General features: G+C 43.8%; 1 protein-coding gene across 1 annotated transcript in view; it reads right to left on the bottom strand.

Annotated features, from left to right (window-relative positions):
• Positions 1-23,579, bottom strand: part of LOC115476533 (ankyrin repeat and KH domain-containing protein 1-like) — a 321,971-nt gene that overhangs the window by 230,196 nt on the left and 68,196 nt on the right. The window contains 3 exon segments of the mRNA XM_030212956.1: positions 5,412-5,649; positions 11,183-11,277; positions 17,687-17,920. Coding sequence (XP_030068816.1) covers positions 5,412-5,649; positions 11,183-11,277; positions 17,687-17,920 — 567 coding nt within the window.

The following is a 23,579-nucleotide window of genomic DNA, read 5'->3' as shown; positions in this document are numbered from 1 at the left end:
CATGCTGGGTCAGATCAAGGTCTGTAGAGCCCAGCTTCCTATCTCAGACAGTGACTAGTCCACATCACAAGTACCAGTAGATTCGGAAAAGTATATCTTTCTTATAACATTGCCAGACATGAACAATGGCTCTCCAAGACTGTATGGTTAATAATTTTTTAATGGATTTTTCTGCCAGTAACTTGTCCAAATCTCTCAAATCCTACTATGTTAAGCTTACTTGACTACAACCTCTGGCGACAGATTCCACAGCTTAATTACCTGTTGTGTTTCATGGATTGTTTTCATGTTTTGTGTTTGGACAGGTTAAACCATTGTTACATGTCACTCGTGATTTTATAAGCTATCATACTTCCTCTGTTGCCTTTTCTCCAAAAGAACCCAAACTCTTCAGCCTCTCTTAAGACGTTTTTATCCCCTTTATCATTTTTGCTGCACTTCTCTGAACCTTTTCTAGTTCCACTAAAGGGGAAGACTAGACACTACTCTGGATTGGTCTGATAGGACTCAAGGAAAGAAAATTAGCACCTAAAATCTTTTCCTACATAGGGATTTTCTCCCTATGTACATCACTTTTAGATGTCCAGTCTCCTGTCTCAAGATTCCATTTCAATATCTCAATCCTCTACCATTTCAACAACTTTAATTATGCTGTTTCAATTTTATTAATTTTAAACTTTTTTAACAAGAATACCCTTGTTATTGAAATACAACCATAATACAATTCAATAAAGAAATTTAGAAAGAAAATTACATTAAATAGTTCAGAAGCTAATCTCAATTCTTTAAAAAATAAATGTTTACTTCCTTAGACCTCATTGATTGAGGAGACGAATAGAGTTAGGAGAAATTATAACAATGATTTAACACAACAGGTGGCGTAAATTTTCCCATTTCTACTTTACAGTTGTTTAGAATCAAGAAAAGATTTTAGGCTATCAGGTGAAAAAAATGTATATTTAACCTGACCCAATCTAACAATGCATTTACACGGATAGGCAAGGAAAAACATCCCTCCTATCTCAATAGTTCTTGCTTTCAATGCTAAGAAAGCTTTCCTCCTTTGTAGGGTCGATTTCGTAACATCGGGAAAAATTTGTACCTTGATCCCCCAAAACAGATTTTTAAATTCTTAAAATACTGTTTCATTATGTTATTAAAGTCCTGTTCGAATATTAAGACACTATCAATGTAGTCCTTTCTATTCTTTTGTCCAAAGTTTAAGTATAGCTGAGATGTTATCAAGATCTAGATTAGTTTCTTGAGTTTTCCCATTCTCTCCTTTAGAAGCAGGAATATAGTATATTTTATTTACTGGTGGCATAGCTTAGAGGCATTTTCAATACCTCATTCAAATATCTTTTGAATAAATCTAACGAAGTAACACCTGAGAGTTTGGGAAAGTTCAAGAGACGTAAGTTTAACCTTCTATTAAAATTTTCTATTTGTTCCATTCTTCTCCGAAGCTCATTATCTTTCACCACATTTATTCTAAATTCTTGAAAAGAATCTACTTTCTTTTGAATTAGTCACTTTTCCAGCTATTTCTTCTTTTAACTGGTCTACTTTCAAATTTATCTCCTGAAATTTATTCTCAAAGTTACTAACTTCTCCCAATGTTTGTTGTAAAGTTTTATCCATCTTGTTCAGCTTTGCCCAAATCATTTCAAGATTTACCTCCTGCAGGGGCTCCAGCCTCTGTACTCTCAGCATCTTTTGCAACGCTTCCCGACCCTCACTGTGGATTCCACTCGCTACACTTCCGGTAGGGCGCTTTTCCACCTCGGTGAGAAGAAGCGTTCAAGTCCCGTCTGGGACGAAGGAGTCGAGGTAAGGTGGGGGTACTATCCTCATTGACCCCTTCCGTTTCGTATGGGGCATTCTGTCGGAGAGTTTCTCCCTATTTCGGTTCCTCGAGCCGCTTCTCCGCACTACCTGTTACGCCGCCATCTTGATTCGTCTCCCCCAACTATAATTATGCTATCCAGAAATTTGATCACCTCACTTAATATTCCTATATCCAGATAATTTTATGAACAAAACAGCAAAAGTTCCATTGCAGATCCTTGAAACACTCCACTACTAACCCCTTTCCTATGTTTCTAATTATTTAGTCCTACTCTCGTTTCCCATTACAGTCAGTTTGCAATATACAAAAAGGGCATGGCCTCCTATCCCATGACTACATTTTCTAAAGAATCTCATGAGGGACTATCAACTGGTTCACCATTATACACTTTCACACCTTTAGAAAGAAAAATCTAAAATTGGTAAGGCTGCCCTTTGCTGAGCTCATACCGACTCAATTTCCATTAAACTATCTATATGGTAATTTGTTTTTCTATAGTTACAACCACTTTTGCTCAGCACAAAATGTCAGGCTGAGTGCCTATATCTTTTCACATAATCCTTGAAACCCTTTTTAAGATGTGGCATTATATTAGTCTCTCCAAGACTCAAATGTCTTGGCTTTCCATAGAATTTAGAAACAAATTTAAGGTTTTACTACTCACTTTTAAGGCATTTTGGATGGGTACCCCACCTTATTTAAATTATTTTATAAATCTATATGTTACCAACTTGTATTCTTCACTCTTTGAATGATCAAAGATTAATTCTGCCTAGACTGGAACTTGCCCAATCTGAATTTACAAGGAATTCTGCCTTCTACTACTTAACCCCATTTACTTGGAACAGTTTACCACTGCCTATTCGTGGACAGCTGCCGCAAAAAAAATGTAAGGGACCTATTAAAACCTGGTTGCTCAAGGCTTCCAATGGCTAACATTTGCATGCCACATGTATATTTTGTTATTCTATATGTTTTTACTTGGAAGAGAATAATGTTATTTTAGTACTTAGGAAGATCCTTGCTATCTGAAGCACCTGACTGCGCTCATAACCCTACCTGTTCCATTTTGTGGGCGTGGGTCCACATTCTGTTCCTGCTTCAGACATCCAGCTAGGATGTGGGAACAAGCTCCGCTCACCAGCACCTACGTCAAGACGCCATGGGGGATTTAATCACGGCACCTAATGGTGGATTATCATTTGGTGCAACACCTAAGCTACAAGCCAAAGGAATTCTCCTTCGTGTGGTGCCTAGAGGAGTGACTAGCATCTTGGTTTTGACTATTTTTATCTGCGTTTCCATTTTTTATTGAGAAGGATTTTTTTGTGTGTGTGTGTGGTGGGGGGGGGGGGGGTTCTTAACAAGTTATAATGGTTATATTTGTGCTCTTATTAGCTACAACAGTACCTGGGGTTACTAATAGGTGAAAAGTGAAGTGAGCTTTAACGTTCTGTGTATTGCTTTTAGCCATTAGGTGCCTGGTTGGTAGTGAAACACGAGAAGATTTGTTTCTAGTTTGAGAAAACCTAGATATGCTTTTTTAAATACATGCCAAGACAGATGTGTGATAGATTGTTCAGAGAGGATGCCGCATTCTATTGAAGTGGTGGAGAAAGACCAGTTTTAATGAAAGGATAAGGACAGATAGGAAACATTTAAAAAAGGGTAACTTTGAACTCCTTATATGCTGACATGACTAACTCATATTCCATGCTGTTACACGAATGCTAGATCAGTCTATTATAAGACTATGCTTATTCGGAATATGATTGGTGAATCTGATATGGGTATTATTATTGTGGAGACATGGTTACAGGCAGAGTCAGAATCTATATTATTAGAGAGTTATTTATGCATTCTTGTATCCCACTATTGCTCAAAAGGTTTTGGTTCAAAGCGGCTTACAATTTACATTCTGGTAGAGTTACAACAGTGTTGTGCAATGTTGAGAGGGCATCTACAGTTAAGAGTTTTTGAAGAGCTAGATTTGAAGTGGAAACAGTAGTGGTAGCTTTTGTGCTCCATTGTAAAGTTTTGGAGATATTTATTCATATAGTTTTTGAAGCGGTAGATTTGAAAGGAAGGCGACAATATCTTTGTGATTAGCTGTAGAATTTTTTTTTGAAGACATAGGTTTTCATTTCTTTTTTGAACTAGAGGAGAATTGTGATGCTGCTTATGGTTTTTGGTTTCAAGCTCCACTATTTGGAACCCAGATAGCTAAATCCTGCTGTGTAGATAGTTTTGTAGATGGTGTTTTTGCAGTTGGGTAGATATAGGAGTAGGTAGTTTGTTTTCTGGGCTGGCATTTTAGTGTTTCAAGTAGTAGTATTGCTCTTTCTTATTTTGGTTTCTTGAAAATCAGTTTTGCTGCTGTGTTTTGCACTGCTTGCAGCAATTTTAGAGTGCAGTAGTCCAGTTGCGATAGTGTCGTTGATTGGACCAGAATTTGGAAAGATTGTCTAGGGAAATAGTCTCATTCTCAGGTTCCATAGTATTCCGAAGCATTTTGATGTTACTGCTGAAATTTGATTGTCCAGTGTTAGGTGTTTGTCGACAATGATTCCTAGTATTTTAAGTTGTGTTTTGATGTGATGTTTGTTGGTTGATTATGAATTCTTGGTAGGATATGGCTGGATAGTACTAGGAATTTGGTTTTGTCTCTGTTTAGTTTGAGTTTGAAAGTTGTCGCCCATTCTTCCATGAGGTCCAATGCTTTTTTTTATTTTGTCCATTTCCCCCCCCCCCCCCCCCCCAGTGGCACCATCATTACATTGAATAGTATTGGTGATACTAGTAATCCCTGTGGTACCCCGTACTGTTCCAGCACTCTTTTTAGAGCACTATTTGGAAAAGCATGGGGCCTTCGATCATCTGTCTAAGAATGATCCCAAGAATGATCATCTGACCACCCAAAAGATGAGATACTGGAAGGCCCAAAAACACACAAAAACTACAAACAGAATTAGCTCCCAGAGATCAGGCAAAACTTACATCAGGGCAATATTCAGGATTCGTCTGATAGGACTCAAGAAAATTAGCAGCTAAAAACTTGTCCTACCTTATCAACCACAAAAATGTCCAGAATAAAAGGGATAAAACAAAACTCCCCATTATACTGGTTGGGATCAGGCTAACTCTGCCTTAAGTACTGCTGCCCCAAAGGCAGTGCCCTCTCTGGTGAGGACATTCACAATAGTGCTTCAAAAATGAGCATGACATTAGAAGTAGTAAAAATTTTAACACCATGTGGTACCGTATGACAGTAATAAAGTGGGAACTCCTGCACATGCATGGTTGGCTAGAAGCTCTCAACAAGTAGTAGTTACTCATTTACATCACACTGCACTGGGCTCTGTCAGATTACATCACCCATCAGTGAGACCTTTATATTCTGCTTGTCCTCAAACTATTATGAAAATAGGTTTATAAATACAGTACATCTTGTTACACACTGATGTCTGAAAGACAAACAAGCCAACAGCAACATCAAATCATTAAATCTAAAAGACGAGCATGAACCTATTAGCATAAAGCTGGAATTCACAGCTCTCCATACCTTGTGCCAGCAGTAGAGCAACCATTTCCTCATGTCCTTCTCGCGCAGCCTCCATTAATGGTGTATAACCTTCATCATTAACTTCTTCTAGATTTGCTCCTCTCTCTATCAATAAGGCTGCTAGCTCAACATGTCCACCACATGCAGCCAATGTGAGAGGAGATTCAAAGGAATCCGCAGGCATGTTTACCTGGGCACCACTGTCTAAAAGCAAACGAGCCACCTCCACATGTCCATCCTATTAAAATTTTTAAACACGAGAAAAAACAAAAAGCTATTATGAACAAGATTATTAATTCTTCCAGTGCTAAATTTAGCAGGGAAAGTGTGAAACTATTCTAAATGGAAACATTAGATTTTTATGCTTCTGAACTTAAAACATTTTTAACTTAGAATATTTTCGTTTATAAGAAAAACTATATTGTTTTATTAACATTGCCAGCTCTAATACCAAATTTAAAAAGAACCACAGATCCTAAAATGGAAATTCATTCACACTACTGTGTCTTGTTTAAAGATTTTAGTAATATAATCAACACTTCCTAAAAGCAAAGTTACTCACCTGTAGCAGGTGTTCAAGGACAGCAGGCAGAATATTCTGAAATCTACATGACATCTTTCAGAGCCCAGTGTGGACGCAGTCCAGCATATATAGCTATCAGAAAATTCTAGCAGCGTCCCACTGCACACGCAAGGGTGCCATCTCGCCCAACGCATGAGCGCAGGTTCCTCATTAGGATAACATAGCTGAAGGAATACAACTCCTAGGTGAGGTGGGAGAGTATGTGATAATACTCAGCCTGTTGTCCTCACAGAACACCTGCTATAGGTGAGCACTTTCTCCAAGGACAAGCAGGCTGTCAGTATTCTCACCTCTGGGAACCCTAGCAACCAGGCTCACCAAAAACAATACTACAAGGACAATAGGGACAATAAGGCAACTTGGAGAAAAGACAGATGAGAAGAGATGATAGAGGTCTATAAAATAATGGAGTGGAATGGGTAGACATGAATCGCTTGTTTATTCTTTCCAAAAATACTAGGACTAGGGGGTATGCAATGACGCTACAAAGCAGTAAATTTAAAACACATTGAAGAAATTTTTCTTCACTCAGCATGTAATTAAACTCTGGAATTTGTTCCCACAGAATGTGGTAAAAGCAGTTAGCTTTGTGTGGTTTAAAAAAGGTTTTGAAAGCTTCCTAAAAGAAAAGTCCATAAGCCATTATTAAGATGGGACTTAAAATCCACTGCTGATTTCTAGGATAAGCAGCATAAAATGTATTGTATTGTTTTGGGATCTTGCCAGGTACTTGTAACCTGGATTGGCCACCGTTGGAAAATAGGATTCTGGGCTTGATGGACCTTCGGTCTGTCTCAGTACGGCAACACTTATGTACTTAACGTCAAGGCTTTGAAGTCAACCTTAAACTATATAAAAACTGGAACAGAACAAAATAGGCTTAAAAAGTGGAGTTGATTCTAGACACCAAACAAATTCTGCAGAACTGTGACTGAACTGGCTGTCACATCACGGTAGTAGTGAGATGTCAATTTGTGGACCCAAGACCACATCATAGTCTTGCAAACCTCCTCAATGGAGGCTGACTTCAAGTGGGCTATCTACAGAGCCATGGCTCTGACATTATGAGCCTTGACATGACCCTCTAGAGTCAGCCCAGCCTGGGCATAAGTGAAGGTGATGCAATCTGCTAGCCAACTGGAAAGCGCATTTGCCGATGGCTACCTCCATCTTGTTTGAATCAAAAGAAAAATAAAGCTGGATGAACTGTCTAGGGCTTTAGTCCACTCCAGTCAGAAGGCTAAGGCTTGCATGCAGTCTAAGGTATGCAGTACATGTGTCATGTGGCTTTGTGAAAAATGTTGGCAGAACAATGGAATGGTTAAGATGGAACTCTTAGGAAGGGCATGTGTGAAAACTGTGCTGTAATGAAACTTCGTATAAGGTGGATCAGCTACTAGGGCCTGAAGCTCACAGACTCTGCGAGTTGAAGTGACTGACACCAAAAATGCAACTTTGCGGGTCAAATACTTCAGATGACAGGAGTCAAGCGGCTCAAAGGGGGCTTTCATCAGCTGGGTGAGAATGACTATGAGATCCCATGACATGGGAGATTTGAACAGGGGCTTTGTCAACAGTAAACCTCTCATGAATCGAACTAGAGGCTGCACAGAGATGGACATACTCCCTATACAAAAGCACTGGTAAGCACTGATTGTACCAAGATGTACCTTTACAGAGTTGATTTTCAAACCAGTCTCAGAAGTGCAGCAGGTATTCAAGTAGTTTTTGTGTAGGGCAAGAGAATCTAGGGCCCTGCCCTCACATCAGGTGGCAAACCTTCTCCATTTAAAAGAATAGCCTCTTAGTGGAATCTTTTCTGGAAGCAAAATTTTGGAAACACCCTCAAGTTAATTTAAGGATTGAAACTTTCAAAATCCAGGCCGTGAGGGCAAGAGACTGGAGACTGGGATGCAGGGAGACCCCTCGTTCTACATTATGAGGGTCATAAGACCATAATAGCCATACTGGGTCAGACCAATGGTTCATCTAGCCCAGTATCCTGTTTCCAACAGTGTCCAAAAGCCAGGTCAAAAGAACAAGGTAGAAACTCAAGTGCTGGCAACATTCCACGCTACCAATCTCAGGGCAAGCAGTAGCTTCCCGGTGTTTAAATAGACTATGAACTCTTCCAAAACCTTTTTTTAAACCCAGATATGCTAACCACTGTTACTACATCCTCCAGCAAGAGTTTCAGAGCTTAACTATTCGCTTGAGTGGAAAAATATTTCATCCTGTTTTAAAAGTATTTCCATGTAACTTCCTTGAGAGAGTGTCCCCTAGTTTTTGTACTTTTGGAACAAGTAAAAAAGAATCGATTTACTATTTCTCATTCTACACACTCAGGATATTGTAGACCTCAAATCATATTTCCCCTCATCTGTCTCTTTTCTATGTTAAAGAGCCCTAACCTGTTTAGCCTTTCCTCATATGAGAGGAGTTCCAGCCCCTTTATCACTATGGTCGCTCTTCCTTGAACCTTTTCTAATTCCACTAAGTGTTTTTTTGAGATACAGCGACCAGAACTGAACGCAATACTCAAGATGAGGTCAAACCATGGAGCGATAGAGCCATTATAGTACTATCACTTTCCTAGTAAACACTCCAATTCACATTGAACCTGAGTTGTTCGGTATACTTTTGTGGCTCCTTGACTATTTTGGCACAAGTGGTAACGTACTGGCCTGGCTGAGAGGTTCTCACATCCAGATCCTACCAGGTATACGCCAACTCTACCCTTTCATCTCACTGGAATGCAGACTGCGGTGTGCCACAGGGCTCCCCGCTATCTCCTACCCTCTTCAATGTAATGTTGATCCCTCTAGCAACGGCTCTCTCTCTAAACTGGGATTAAACCCGTTTATCTATGCAGATATCACATCACTATCTTCATCCGTTTTGAACAAGACCTCACTGATATTACCTGTAGGATTCGGCAAGGCTTTAAAACCATGCTTGACTGGGCCAATTCTTTTCCATTTAAACAACGCTGAGAAAACGCACTGTTTGATCCTCTCCTCCCCCTATAGCAAACTCAGGCCTCCTACATTAATTACTCCTGGGCTAGTCCTGCCTATCTCGGCATCCCTAAAAATCTTGGAAGTCCTGGTTGACAGAACTCTGACATTGGAGCAGCATGTGAACTCTACAGTCAAGCAAATGTTCTACTCTTTTTGGAGGCTTAAGCGTATCATGCCTTACTTCCCTCGAGATGTATTCCGCAATCTAGTCCAATCCCTGGTAATTAGCTGTCTTGATTACTGCAACAGTATCTACGGGGGATGTACAAACCTGCTCCTAAAAAAATTGCAAACTGCTCAGAATACAGCAGCTCGACTCATCTTCGGCATATCGAGATTTGAAAGTTTGAGACCACTACGTGAGCGGCTGCATTGGCTTCCTGTGAAGGACCGCATTGCGTTCAAGATCTGCGCATTGGTGCACAAAATCATCTATGGAGAAGCCCCTTCGTATATGGACACTCAACCTGCCGCCTAGGAATTTCTGACGGTCGGCCTGCTCGTACCTAAACCTCCACTACCCAGTTCCTTGTGGCCTCAAATATTAGACCGTCTATGGTTCCTCTTTCCCTTATCTCAGCACTCAAATGTGGAACAGGCTGCCTCGTGAGGTCAAATTCACTCCTGATCACCCGACCTTTAAGAAGCAACTCAAGACTTTCCTTTTTGGCAGAGCATATGGTGTTAGCCCTTCCAGTGCCCCGCCCTTTTAACCCACAGCTCTCTCTGTGATAATTTTTCACCTCCCCTCTCTTCCTTTCCTCCTCAGTTATTTCTCCCTCTTGTGACCTGTATTTTGTACTGTTTGCTTATTAACTACTGTATGCCACATTGAGCCTGCCCTTGGGTGGGAATACTGTGGGATATAAATGTCAAATAAATAAATAAATAAGGGATACAAATTTCATAATAATCATCTCCATGGCTATTTGGAGGACAACTCCAGAAGATCTGTGTCGGCCAGAATGGAGTGGCTAAGAAATCATACCCCGGATCTTGCCCGAGTTTCAGCAAAATGTTCTTCTCTCTCAGAGGTATTGGAGGATACACACACAGAAGACCTTCTTCCCCCACCCCCCCACCCCCAATGAAGGGGAAAGGCATCCCCCGTAGATTTGGCCCTGGACCCTCCCCCCCTGCTGACGACCCTCTCGACCCCCCTCCCGCTACCAACCCTCCCCCGCCATCGCCTACCTTGGTTAGCGGGGGACACCAATCCCCACCAGCTGAGGTCCTCTTCTTCCCGCAAAGGCTTCGTTCTGTTTCTGACATCCTGCACATTGTACATGCTGGATGTCAGACTCACAGAAACAGAACAAAGCCTTGCAGATCAGCCAGGCTTTGTTCTGTTTCTGTGAGTCTGACATCCAGCATGTACAATGTGCAGGACGTCAGAAACAGAACAAAGCCTTCGTGGGAAGAAGAGGTCCTCCTCAGCTGGCGGGGATTGGGGTCCCCCGCCAGCAAAGGTAGGCGGCAGCGGGGGAGGGTTGGCGGCGGGAGGAGGGGAGTCGAGAGGGTCGTCAAAGTTGGTGGCGGCGGTGGGGTCGCCAATGGTGGTGGGGGACTAAAATGTGCCCCCTCACCTTGGGCTCTGGACCCCCCTCCCACCAAAGTCTGGCTACGCCCCTGCCGCTCAGGCATTAAGAGCGCTTGCGCTAACCAGCTCAGTCAACTCCTTTCTGAGGCCCCTAGTCTGCCTGTGGAGCGATCGGCATCTTGGGTGTCATCAACCCATGTAGTATCACAGTATCATAGTAAATGATGGCAGATAAAGACCTGTATGGTCCATCCAGTTTGCCCAACAAGATAAACTCATTTTACATGGTATGTGATACTTTATATATATATATACCCGAGTTTGATTTGTCCTTGCCTTTCTCAGGGCACAGACCATAGAGGTCTGCCCAGTACTGTTCTTGGACTAAGTACTAATGTAGTACTAAGTACTGATGTAGTATCACCCTCTACATCAGAGAAGGAAGCTTCCCTAGAGTCACAGAGTAGAGTTGCACTTCAGTAAGAATACAGTCTGCTTGCTCTCAGAGAAATTCAGTTTCAAATCATGGTTTTTTTTTTCTTGGGGGAGGGGGGGGGAGGGGAAGAGAGAGCTTTTTAAATAGTAAAAGGTTTCAGGAGAAAATGTGGAGTGAATGGGTGTGACCTACCATGCAAGCTTCCATTAAAGCTGTGTGCATTTCATCTGTTTTATGTTCTTGGTCTGCTCCAGCTTCAAGCAAAAAACGAACCATATCTAAGTGACCTACAGACATAATACAGTATTAAATACTAATTAGTATATTTTTACACATACTTATATATGCACAAACAGTTAATATTGCTGCAATATTTAAAAAAGTGAGAACTGAATACTGGAGGTTCTACCTCCCCAAATACAAGACTTTTCTCTAGGAGCAGCACGCTAAAAACCAGAAAGTCAGGGTTCAAAGGTCACCCTTGGCCTATTCACTTCAACCTCCATTGCCTTTGATACACATAAAAAAAAAAATAATAATAATGATGATGAAGCCTTCCCAATTAAGATTGTGAACATAAAAGATAAGAGAAATTACAAACTGAGCTTGAATTTTGAAAGCTGGGAAATCAAAACTAAAATCCAACCTAAGTCTTGCAAACCTTAGTCACCATGAAAACTACCAAGTTTTTAGTTACTGGCAATAAAGGGCCAAAATGATGAAGCTCCACCAAAACCTCACACATGCAAAATTGGCTCGACTCACAGACCACCACAATGCTAATGCTGGACCTTCGAAACCTGAAATTTTACAGGTCTGCAAATTAGTGCAGACAGACTAAAGCGAAGATACTTACCTGTAGCAGATATTTTCCAAGGACAGCAGGCTGATCTCACTGATGGGTCGGCGTCCACGGCGGCCCAAGAAGGGAGATTCTTCCAGCAAAAATCAAACTTTGTGACAGCTTCTGGAGCGCGGGACAGACGCACTGCGCATGCGTGGCCACCTTCCCGCGCACGTCCGTTCCCACCTCAGTTATATCAAAAAGCAAATAAAAAATCCTCCTCCAAAGGGGAGGTGGGCGGGTTGGTGAGAACAACCAGCCTGCTGTCCTCGGAAAATACCTGCTACAGGTAAGTATCTTCGCTTTCTCTGAGGACAAGCAGGCTGCTTGTTCTCACTGAAGGGGTATCCCTAGCCCCCAGGCTCACTCAAAACAAAAGGTCAATTGGGCCTCGCAACGGCGAGGACATAAAGATTGACCTAAGGAGAAACATCTGAGAGTGCAGCCTGGAACAGAATAAAAATGGGCCTGGGGGGGTGGAGTTGGATTCTAAACCCCAAACAGATTCTGCAGCACCAACTGCCCAAACCGACTGTTGCGTCGGGTATCCTGCTGAAGGCAGTAGTGAGATGTGAATGTGTGGATTGAAGACCACATCGCAGCCTTGCAAATCTCTTCTATAGTGGCTGACTTAAAGTGGGCCACCGACGCTGCCATGGCTCTAGCACTATGAGCCGTGACATGACCCTCAAGTCAGCCCAGCTTAGGCATAGGTGAAGGAAACAAACATTTGCGCGGACTGTCTTGAAGGGGCTTGTCTGCTCCACATAGAAGGCCAATGCTCTCTTGCAGTCCAATGTGTGCAACTGACGTTCAGCAGGGCGGGTACGAGGATGGGGAAAAAAAATTGTTGGCAAAACAATTGACTGGTTCAGATGGAACTCAGACGCCACCTTCGGCAAGAACTTAGGGTGCGTGCGGAGAACTACTCTGTTATGATGAAATCTGAGATAAGGAGCACGCACTACTAAGGCTCACTGACTCTACGAGCTGAAGTAACAGCCACCAAGAAAATGACCTTCCAGATCAAGTACTTCAGATGGCAGGAATTCAGTGGCTCAAAAGGAGGTTTCATCAGCTGAGTGAGGACCACACTGAGATCCCATGACACCGGAAGTTTGACAGGGGGCTTTGACAAAAGCAAATGTCTCATGAAGTGAACTAAAGGCTGTCTAGAGATCGGCTTACCTTCCACACAAGAATGAAAAGCACTAATCGCACTAAGATGAACTCTTATGGAGTTGGTCTTGAGATCAGACTGACAAGTGTAGAAGGTATTCAAGCAGGGTCTGTGTAGGACAAGAGCAATGAACTAGGGCCTTGCTGTCACACCAGACGGCAAACCTCCTCCATTTAAAAAAAAGAAAACACCTCTTCGTGGAATCTTTCCTGGAAGCAAGACTCGGAAGACACCCTCAGAAAAACCCAAGGAGACTAAAAGAACACGTTCGGACATGGTGAGGGGGAAACAGTTATGGAAAAAATTTTTGGTTAGTGATTTGGTTGTATTAGAAATGTTTTCCTTGTTGCCATGTTTGTACATGAAAATAATACAATAAATGGTAAAAAAAAAAAAGAAAGACCCAAGGAGACGAATTCTACGCTCTCAACATCCAGGCTGAGAGAGCCAGAGAGTCTAGGTTGGGATGCAAAAGTGCCCCCTTGTTCTGAGTGATGAGGGTTGGAAACCATTGCAATCTACACGGTTCTTCGGAGGACAACTCCAGAAGAAGAGGGAACCAAACCTGACGCGGCCAAAAGGGCGCAATCAGAATCATGGTTCCATGGTCTTGCTTGAGTTTCAGCAGAGTCTTCCCCACCAGAGGTATGGAGGATATGCATACAGAAGGCCCTTCCCCAATGAAGGAGAAAGGCATCTGATGCTAGTCTGTCATAGGCCTGAAGTCCGGAACAGATCTGAGGGACCATGTGATTGATCTGAGTGGCAAAAAGATCCACCGTGAGGTTGCATAATCCTGCTCAACCTGTCGGCCAGACTGTTTACACCTGCCAGATACTTGGCATGGAGAAACATGCCTTGACGGTGAGCCCAAAGCCACATCTGAACGACTTCCCGACAAAGGGGGCGAGATCCAGTGCCCCCCTGCTTCTTGATGTAGTACATGGCAACCTGATTGTCTGAATTTGAGTAATTTGATTGGGCAGCCGATCTCTGAAAGCCTTTAGAGCGTTCCAGACCGCTCGCAACTCCAGGAGATTGATCTGAAGACCTGATTCCCGGAGGGACCAAGCTCCTTGAGTGTGGAGCCCATCTACATGCGCTCCCCAGCCCAGGAGAGATGCATTCATGGTCAGAACCTTCAGAGGCTGAGGAATTTGGAAGGGGCGTCCCAAAGTCAAATTGGATCGAACTGTCCACCACTGAAGGGAATTGGGAAAATCGGTGGACAGCTGGATCACATCCTCTAGATTCCATGCAGCTTGATACCACTGGGAAGCTAGGGTCCATTCAGCAGATCTCATGTGAAGGCGGGCCATGGGCGTCACGAACTGTGGAGGCCATGTGGCCCAGAAGTCTCAACATCTGCCGAGCTGTGATCTGCTGAGACGCTCTGGCCATGGAAACAAGAGACAGAAGGTTGTCTGCCCTCGCCTCGGGGAGATAGGCATGAGCCGTCTGGGAGTTCAGCAGAGCGCCTATAAATTCTACTTTTCGAACTGGAAGAAGGTGGGACTTCGGGTAATTACAAACCCCCAAGGTGTTCTTCACCAGCCTATCGTTGAGATAAGGGAACACATGCACTCCCAGTCTGCGTAGCGACGCTGCAACCACCACTAGGCATTTTGTAAACACCCTGGGCGCAAATGCGAGACCAAAGGGCAGCACACAATACTGAAAATGCTGCGCTCCAAGACGGAATCGAAGAGACTTCCTGTGAGCAGGAAGTATCGGGATGTGTGTATAAGCATCCTTTAAGTCCAGAGAGCATAGCCAATCGTTTTTCTGAATCATGGGAAGAAGGGTGCCCAGGGAAAACACCCTGAACTTTTCTCGGACCAGGAATTTGTTCAGGGCCCTTAGGTCTAGGATGGGACGCATCCCCTGCTTTCTTTTGGACAAGAAAGTACCTGGAATAGAATCCCAGCCCTTAGTGCCCGGGTGGAACAGGCTCGACCGCACTGGCGCTGAGAAGGGCGGAGAGTTCCACTGCAAGTACCTGTCTGTGCTGGAAGCTGAAGGACTGAGCTCCCGGTGGGCAATTTAGAGGTCTGGAGATCAAATTGAGGGAGTACCCTAACCGAACTATTTGAAGAACCCACCGGTCGGAGGTTATGAGAGGCCACCTTTGGTGAAAAAATTGTAACCCCCCCCTCCCCCGACAGGTAGATTGTCCAGCACAGGTACGTTTATGGCGGCCATGCTCAGCTGGAGCCAGTCAAAAGCCCGTCCCTTGCTTTTGCTGGGGAGCTGCGGGGGCCTGTCTGGGCGCACGCTGTTTATGTGAACGAGTGCACTGGGGCTGAGCCTGCAAAGGCTGTCGGGAAGGTGGATTGAACCTACGCTTACTGTAAGCATAGAGAGCAGGCCTCCTTCCCCGAAAAAACCATCTACCTGTTGAGGTAGATGCTGAAGGCGCCCGGTGGGAGAGCTTGTCGAGGACGGTTTCACACTGCTGGAGCTGCTCTACCACCTGCTCGACTTTCTTGCCAAAAGTATTATCCCCCCGGCAAGGGACATCCGCAAGCCGCTGCTGGGTTCGATTATCCAGGTCAGAGGCACGCAAGCCAGGAGAGTCCGCGCTTCACTATAGCTTGAGCAGCGGATCTGGATGCAACATCAAAAGTGTTGTAAGCACCCCTGGACAGGAATTTACGACACACCTTCAGCTGCCTGACCACCTCCTGAAAAGGCCTGGCGTGCTCCAGAGGGAGCTTAGCCACCAAGTCTGCCAGTTGCTTAACATTGTTCCGCATATGGATGCTTGTGTAGAGCTGGTATGATTGGATCTTGGACACGAGCATAGAGGACTGATAGGCCTTCCTCCCAAAAGAGTCCAGAGTCCTAGACTCTCGCCCCGGGGACGCCCAGGCAAAATCCCTTGTACTCCTGTCTTGAGAGCGGAATCCACAACCAGAGTCGTGAGGTAACTGGGACCTCATCAACTCAGGTTCTCCGTGAATTCAATATTGGGACTCAGCTTTCTTGGGAATGGTGGGATTACTGAGTGGTTTTGTCCAGTTCCTAAGCAATGTCTCTTTAAGGACATTATGCAAAGGGGCAGTGGACGACTCAGGTGGTGAAGCATCTCAGTCCTAGGCTCCTCCTCAGTTACCACCGGGAAGGGAATGCCCACAGACATTTCCCAGACAAATGATGAGAAGGAGAGACTCTCCGGTGGAGAAAGCTGCCTCTCAGGTGAAGGAGTTGGATCAGAAGGAAGACCACAAGACTCCTCAGAAGAGAAATACCTGGGGTCTTCCCCTTCATCCCATGAGGCATCCTCCTCAGTATCGGACAAGAGTTCTCTAACTGCAGTCCAAAACCGGGCCGCAAGCGGTACCAGCGTCGGGGACCGCACCACAGGCACAGAGCCAGCTGCCGCTTCCATCGACGGTACCGAGGGCGCAAGCACCCCCGGTACCGAGACAGACTGACGCAACAGCTCTTCCAGGAGGCCTGGAAGAATGCCTCGGATGCGCTCGTCTAGAGCCGTTGTCGAGGAAGGCTGTGGGGCCGGTGCAGAAGTCGGCGTCAGAGTCTGTGGAGGCCTGGGAGGCGGTACCGGGCTGTCTGAAGACCTATGCACCGACACCTCTTGTATGGAGGGTGAGCGCTCCTCCCGGCGTCGACGCTTCTCGGGTGCCGAATCCTTCGACGCTCCAGACTTGGAGACAGATGACGATGCTTCTTCACCTTCGCTCGAAGCCCGTCACCGGCACTCCTCATTACCGGCGAGGATGTGGAATCCACACGCCTCCTCGGGGTCGGGTCCACAGCAGGAGCTCTCGAGACAGGAGGAGACCCACTCGATGGCTCACTACTCCCAGCTAGTGGTGAAGTCCAGACAGCCATTACCTTCTCTCCCTATGTCGAGGCCATCCCCGGTGCCGATGTCGAGGAATCAGTCACAGCTCCGAAAAGACGGTCCCGAAGAGCTCTTCGACGCCTGTGTCCGCTTTTTCAAGCTCAGACACAACTTACAGGTGTCTGGGCGATGGTCAGGCCCAAGGCACTGAATGCACCACGCGTGCAAGTCAGTGCCTGAGATCGACTGCTGGCACCGAGCACACTTTTTGAAGCTGCTAGGAGGCTTCAATGACATGAGCAGGAAAAAAAACTAAGAAAATAAGGATTTTTTTTTTTTTTTTTTTACTAGAAAAGAAGACGACAAAAGGAGGCAATGAAAAACAAAAAGCAAGCGCGAATTAACAGCGCAAAAACGCCAGTCTCTCTCTGGGCCTGAGGGAGAGAGACCGACACACAGCCACTCTCCTCCGCGGAAAAAGAAAAACTGAGGCGGGAACGGACGCGCGCAGGAAGATGGCCGCGCATGCGCAGTGCGTCTTTCCAGCGCTCCGGAAGCTGTTACAAAGTTTGTTGATTTTTGCTGGAAAAATCTCCGTTCCTGGACCACCATGGACGCCGACCCATCAGTGACAACAAGTAGCTTGCTTGTCCTCGGAGAATACAAATTATCTTTTCTAAAGTGAAAGTACTACTACTACTACTACAAATCATTTCTTTAGAGATCTGAGAAGGTTGTTCAATTAAAATATATTTTGTCAAATTTTATTTTTTTAATACTAAACCACGTACTCATAAGAACTGCAAAACTAGATCATATGAAAGTGATAAAATACACTTAAAAACCTTTATTCAAATATAGTACCTTTATAGCATGCCAAAGTAAGTGCACTTTCTTTGAACTCATTAGAATGTGTGTTGATGCCTGCACCATGCTCTAGCAGTACTCGTGCAACCTCTACATGGCCTGCACTGGCTGCTTCCATTAATGGTGTGTGTCCATTTTCATTATGATCTTCAATATTAGCCCCTTCTTTGAGCAGAACTTTTACAACATCAACAAATCCTCCAGCGCAGGCATATGTGAGAGCAGTGTTCCCTGAAAGACAAAAATGAAGTTAGAAGCAATCTAGTAAAATAAGAAAGACCCAAGACAAGAGGTATATATGATTGCTTAGACACAAAAAAATCACTTAATCTGAGTTTCAGCAGCCATATTTCTTGCGTTCCAAAGATGTCATTGGATGCAAAAGGTCACAACAAATGGAATAAAACTAGTGTGGGATGTGGTGAAAAGTAAAACTGGTTTAAAATACATAAAAACAGACAAGAAATGACCTTATGGGCTAATAAAACAATCACATATATGAATACTAAAATTCCATTAAAAAAAAAAAATTATATTATATATATATATATATATATATATATATATATATATATATATATATATATATATATATATAAACCAGATGAATTACTACATACATATCTGAATAAAACCAACTGTCCTTATAAAAAGATGGTAAAAATCAAGTTATGCATCTATACAATAATGAATTATACCATGTCATCTCACAATTATCAGTGTCCGAGTGTTATTGCATGAATACAGAGATTTCTGATTCTAAATTCAGATCACTTGAAGTTGCCGTATTATATCTGAATATAAATTTTTACTCTTGTAATAACAGTCCTAACATCTCCTCTCCAATAGATCTCAACTTTGCATAACACTAGAAAGTGTAACATTAAAAATCATGTCATAGGACACCATGTGTTCTACTAATGGTTTCTTCATGACCTTCCTTTTTAACTGCACTCCTATGTTATATGGATTCTTTTATTAAATGCTCATTGTTTTTTCTAATATACAACAGCTTGCAAGGGCAAATAACCACATAAACCACATTGTAACTGCCTCAATTTGAACTGTCACCAGATATAGGCTTTTCGACAGCAGTTATGACATGGATAATGCCCAAAAATGCCATTAGTCTTTTGTCACTGGCTGTGGCAGAGCTAATGAAGCTAAAATATCCTTTACATTTCTGTATCTTTTGAATGCATCATGCTAATTTAAAAACCAAAACATTTGAACATCCTATATCTGGTGACAGATATTGTTAATAAATTAAACTGGAATGTACAGGGTTCATTCATTTTTAAAGCAATACAGCCTTGGAAAAAATACTGGAATGACAACTGTTTTAAGGTAGAAATGGAGAAATTAGATCTTACCTGCTAATTTGCTTGCCTTTAGTCCCTCTGGACCGGCTGAGAAAGTGATCAATGGGTTTGCACGCCTTCCAGAAGGTGGAGACTGAACTCTGACTCAGGAGAGCCCATAAGAGCCCTGGCTAGCTAGAGGAGGATTCAGTAATATCTTTACAAAGAAGGAGAGAAAAAGAAAGGAACTTCTGTGCAACTGGAGAACTTAACAGTCACTATGAGCATACAGGATAAAGGCATGTAGTTGCTCAGTTTATGCTCAATTGCATTATTTTTTTATTTTAACTCATCACAAATGACAGTCAAAGCAGCTCTAACCCAGAACCTAAAGAACCGGTAAAGCAATCTAAAGAATCTGTAAACTAACTTACTCATAAAGAAGTGGAAGTAAGGTACTTGAAAAAACAGCAGCACTGGAAGGGATCTGGGCTGGGCCGGTCCGGAGGGACTAAAGGAAAGCAAATTAGCAGATAAGATCTAATTTTTCCTTCCTTAATGTCCCTCCGGAACGGCCCAGAAAGCGACTGAAGGGAAGTAACAGTAGTAGTACATTCATGGAAGGGACCCTAACAATCTTGCTGTAAGCACACTTGCCCCAAAAACTGCATCTTGACACTGAACATCCAGTCTGTAATGTTTCATAAATGAATGCAAGGAAGACCATGTCGCTGCCTTACATATTTCCAAATAAGGCACCAAAAAACACTTGGCCCATAACACCGCTTGCCCCCGGTAGAACGGGCTTTTACTCCCTCCAGACTTGGTTTTCCAGAAAGAAGGTAAGCGGAAGCAATCACCTTTTAAGCCATCTAGAAATGGTAGGTTTAGATGCCACCAGCCCTTTGCAGGAACCTCCAATCAGTAGAAAAAGACGATCTGATTGTCTAAACTCCTCTGTAGATTGCAAATATTGTGAAAGAAAAAAAGAAAAAAAATGAGGCGCAAAACCATGTTTCTCAGAAAACGCCAAAAAAAAAAAAAAAAAAAAGGAGCGCAACAGGAAAGTGACTGCCATTCCAAAACGCATCTAGCGGAAGCAACGGCCACCAAAACTACCATCTTCAGCGTCAAACCCTTAAAGAGCAAGCTGTCAAAGGCTCAAAAGGAGATCTAGTAATAACTGAGAGAACCAAATTGATGTCCCAAGTAGGGAAAAAAAAAAACCCCAAAGGATCTAGGGAGGACGAAGGAATTAAATTCACTCCCTGAAGGAAACAGACACCTGGATGGCTAGCAAAATTTCTTCCCTTGATACGACCATAGAAACAAGCCAATGCTGCCATTTGCACCTTTAGAGAAGCAAGCACCAAACCTTTATCAAAACCATCCTGCAAAAATCTAAAAACTACACTACTGAAGCTTGAAATGGAGAAATTGCTCAAATCGTAACATCAAGACTCAAAAATGCGCCAATTATGAATATAATTCAGAGACGTCGAATGATGTTGAGAACGAAGGATCGTGACAATCACATTGGAAGAATGACCACTCTTCATCACCTGTGCCCATTCAAGAGCCAAGCCGTAAGACAAAATTGAGCCAATCTGGATGAACCTATAGCCCCTGGATGAGAAGGCCAGGAGACTCCGGAAGCTTCAACAGAGTCCACCAGAAGGCGCACGAGATCGGCATACCAAGGCATGTGAGGTCAATCCGGCGCTATCAGGTTTACGAGTCCGTTGTAGGCCTTGATCCTTTAAATGAGTTTCCCTAGAAGAGGCCATAGAGAAAATGCATAAAGAAGCTCTGACGGCCAGATCTGAAAAGACCATCTATGCCCTCCACTTTGTAATCCTTCCTGCGACTGAAGAATCACACCACCTTGGGAATTTAGATTTGTTGCCATCAGATCCATGACGGGAAGACCCCAACTTTGGAAAACGGCTTGAAATGTGTCCACACTGAGTCCCCATTCTCCAGGGTCTAGAGTGTCTCGACTGAAAAAATCTGCTTGAACATTCGTTGTCCCTGCTACATGAGACTCTGACAGCTCCAAAAGATGATGTTCTGCCCAATCCATTAGAAGAGCCATTTCCTAGTCTAACAGCCTACTCCTCGTCCCTCCTTGCTGACTGACATAAGCCACTGTCATCAGGTTGTCCAAGCGAGCTCACAGGGGGCTGTTTTCAACTAGATGATGAAAAGCCTGCAGGGCCAAATGAATTGCTCATGTTGCCAGCAGGTTGATCAAGTAACATGCTTCCTTCTGGGACCAAAGGCCCTGAGCAAGATGCCCCATTACAGTGAGCTCCCTAGACCGAGACTGGCATTGGTTCTTATTATCCACCGGAGGTGGATCCAAAGGAACTCCCTTGATCATATTTTGAGTCCGAAGCCACCAACGGCGACTCCCCCTCTCGAAAGTTCTGAGCAGCAGTCTGTCAGCAGATCTGTTTGCGGACACTAAAGGGACAAGACAGGCTTATGTAGAGGTCCTATGTGCTCTGGCCCAAGGCACTACCTCTACTGTCACTGCTATGCAGCCTAAGATCTGAAGGTAGTCTCTTGCACACAGCACCAGTTTGTGAAGGAGAGAACAAATCTGATCCTGAAGTTTGACAATTCTGTTCTGTGGGAGAAACACTCACCCTTGAAGAGTATCGAAGAAGACTCAGAGATAACTGAGGGTCTGAGACAGCATCAAACAACTCTTGTGAGGGTTTACCACCCATCCAAGGTACTGAAGGTGGACAACTTGAGCTGTGACTTGCAGACTTTCCTGGCAGGACTTTGCTCTCAACCATCAATCGTCCAGGTTAGGATGAACTAGAATGCCCTCTCTTTCCTGAGAGCCACAGCTACCACCACCATGACTTTCGTGAATGTCTGAGGAGCCGCAGCAAGGCCGAAAGGCAAAGCCCAAAACTGATTATGCTTGCCCAAAACCGCAAAGCCAAGAAACCACTGGTGGAAAGGCTGAATTGGGATGTGCCGATAGGCCTCTTAATTCCAGAGCTGTTAAAAACTCACCCGAGTGCAAGTCCAGAGCTGTTAAAAACTTCCCTGAGTGAATGGCGACTATGACAGATCGAAGAGTTTCCACATGAGAACTGGAGACCTTGAGCATTTGGTTGACTGCTTTGAGATCTAAAATCGACTGGAAGGACCCTTCTTTCTTCGGAACCACAAAATAAATACAATAGCACCCTATTCTGATCTCTGAAGGTGGAACTAGGAAAACAGCCTGCAACACAAGAAGCCTCTGTAAAATATCCCTGATGGCTCCCGCTTTGAGACATGACCAGCAGGGAGACTCTAGGAAGGCACCTGGCAGCTGCCATGCAAACTCTTAAGGCATACCTGTCGCAAATAACCTCGAAACTCATTGATCTGAGGTAATCTGGGCCCACCTCCAATAAAACTAAGCCAAACGAGTTCTTACAGGAATTAGAGGTTGGGCCCAGAGACCTTCATTGGAAAGGAAAGGACTAGCCAGGGACTGGAATGAAGTACCCAAATCTCTGTCACCCTACCAGGCACTATGAAAGGACTAAAATCTCTGAAAGAATTGAGATCTCTGGGCAGCAGTTACTCTGCCAGATCTGAACCAAAGAAAATCTCAGCCTTGACCCCAACTTGAAAGGAAACCGAACCAGTGGACCTCAGACAATCCTCAGGTAGGTGAGGGACCTTAAGTGTCTCCTAGACTCTTGACTAATTTATCAAGCTCTTCACCAAAAGAAAAGATCCTCGAAAAGGAAACTTACTATGCTTAGGCACTGCATCAGCTAACCAACTATGAAGCCACAGGGATCAACACTTGGCAACACTTACTGCCAGACTTCCAGCAAATCTTACAAGGTATTTGCTAAAAACACAGAACCCATCTTAAGTTTCACCAATTCCTCATCTATTAATGAAAACTCATCCAAAGACTGATCGAACACTTTCGGACCACAAAAACAAGCCCTGGCTACCAGGGACCCACAAAAATGGCTGCCTGTACCGCCAGAGCAGACATCAAAGCTAGACTTTAACAAACTCCATACACCTATCCTGAACGTCCTTAAAAGCCGTGCCGCCATCCACAGGTACGGTATTCCTCTTGGTAACTGCAGAGACAACCGCATCCACCACTGGAGGCTTAAGAAGAGTTTTGTCCTGTTCAGGAACTGGATAGAGACGAATCACATATCTTGAAAGCTTACATGGCACATTTGGTATGTCCCACTGTGTTTGGATGAGATCTCCAATATCTTGATGCATAGGAAATGGTTTTGCAAGTCTTGTTTTTCAAGATTTCCACAATGAACATACATGACATCTGCATACAATGGAAGCAGTACATGCAAACTAGATCTCATGAACAATCAATATGGTAAACTGGAAAACCCAACTAGGTTGTGGCCCTCAAAGACCATGATTACCATCCCAGATCTAGAGACTTGCTAGCCACTCATTTGTAGATCACCTTAGTTGACAGATTACTGGGGTGACCACAGGATATCTCATCATTCATCATGCAAGCTACAAGGAAGAGGCAAACATTCCCTAACTCTGCTATACTAATACCTGAAAAAGGTCTA

Source organism: Microcaecilia unicolor, chromosome 8, assembly GCF_901765095.1.
Source record: "Microcaecilia unicolor chromosome 8, aMicUni1.1, whole genome shotgun sequence".
Taxonomy (NCBI): Eukaryota; Metazoa; Chordata; class Amphibia; order Gymnophiona; family Siphonopidae; genus Microcaecilia; species Microcaecilia unicolor.
This window is presented reverse-complemented; position numbering and strand designations above follow the sequence as displayed.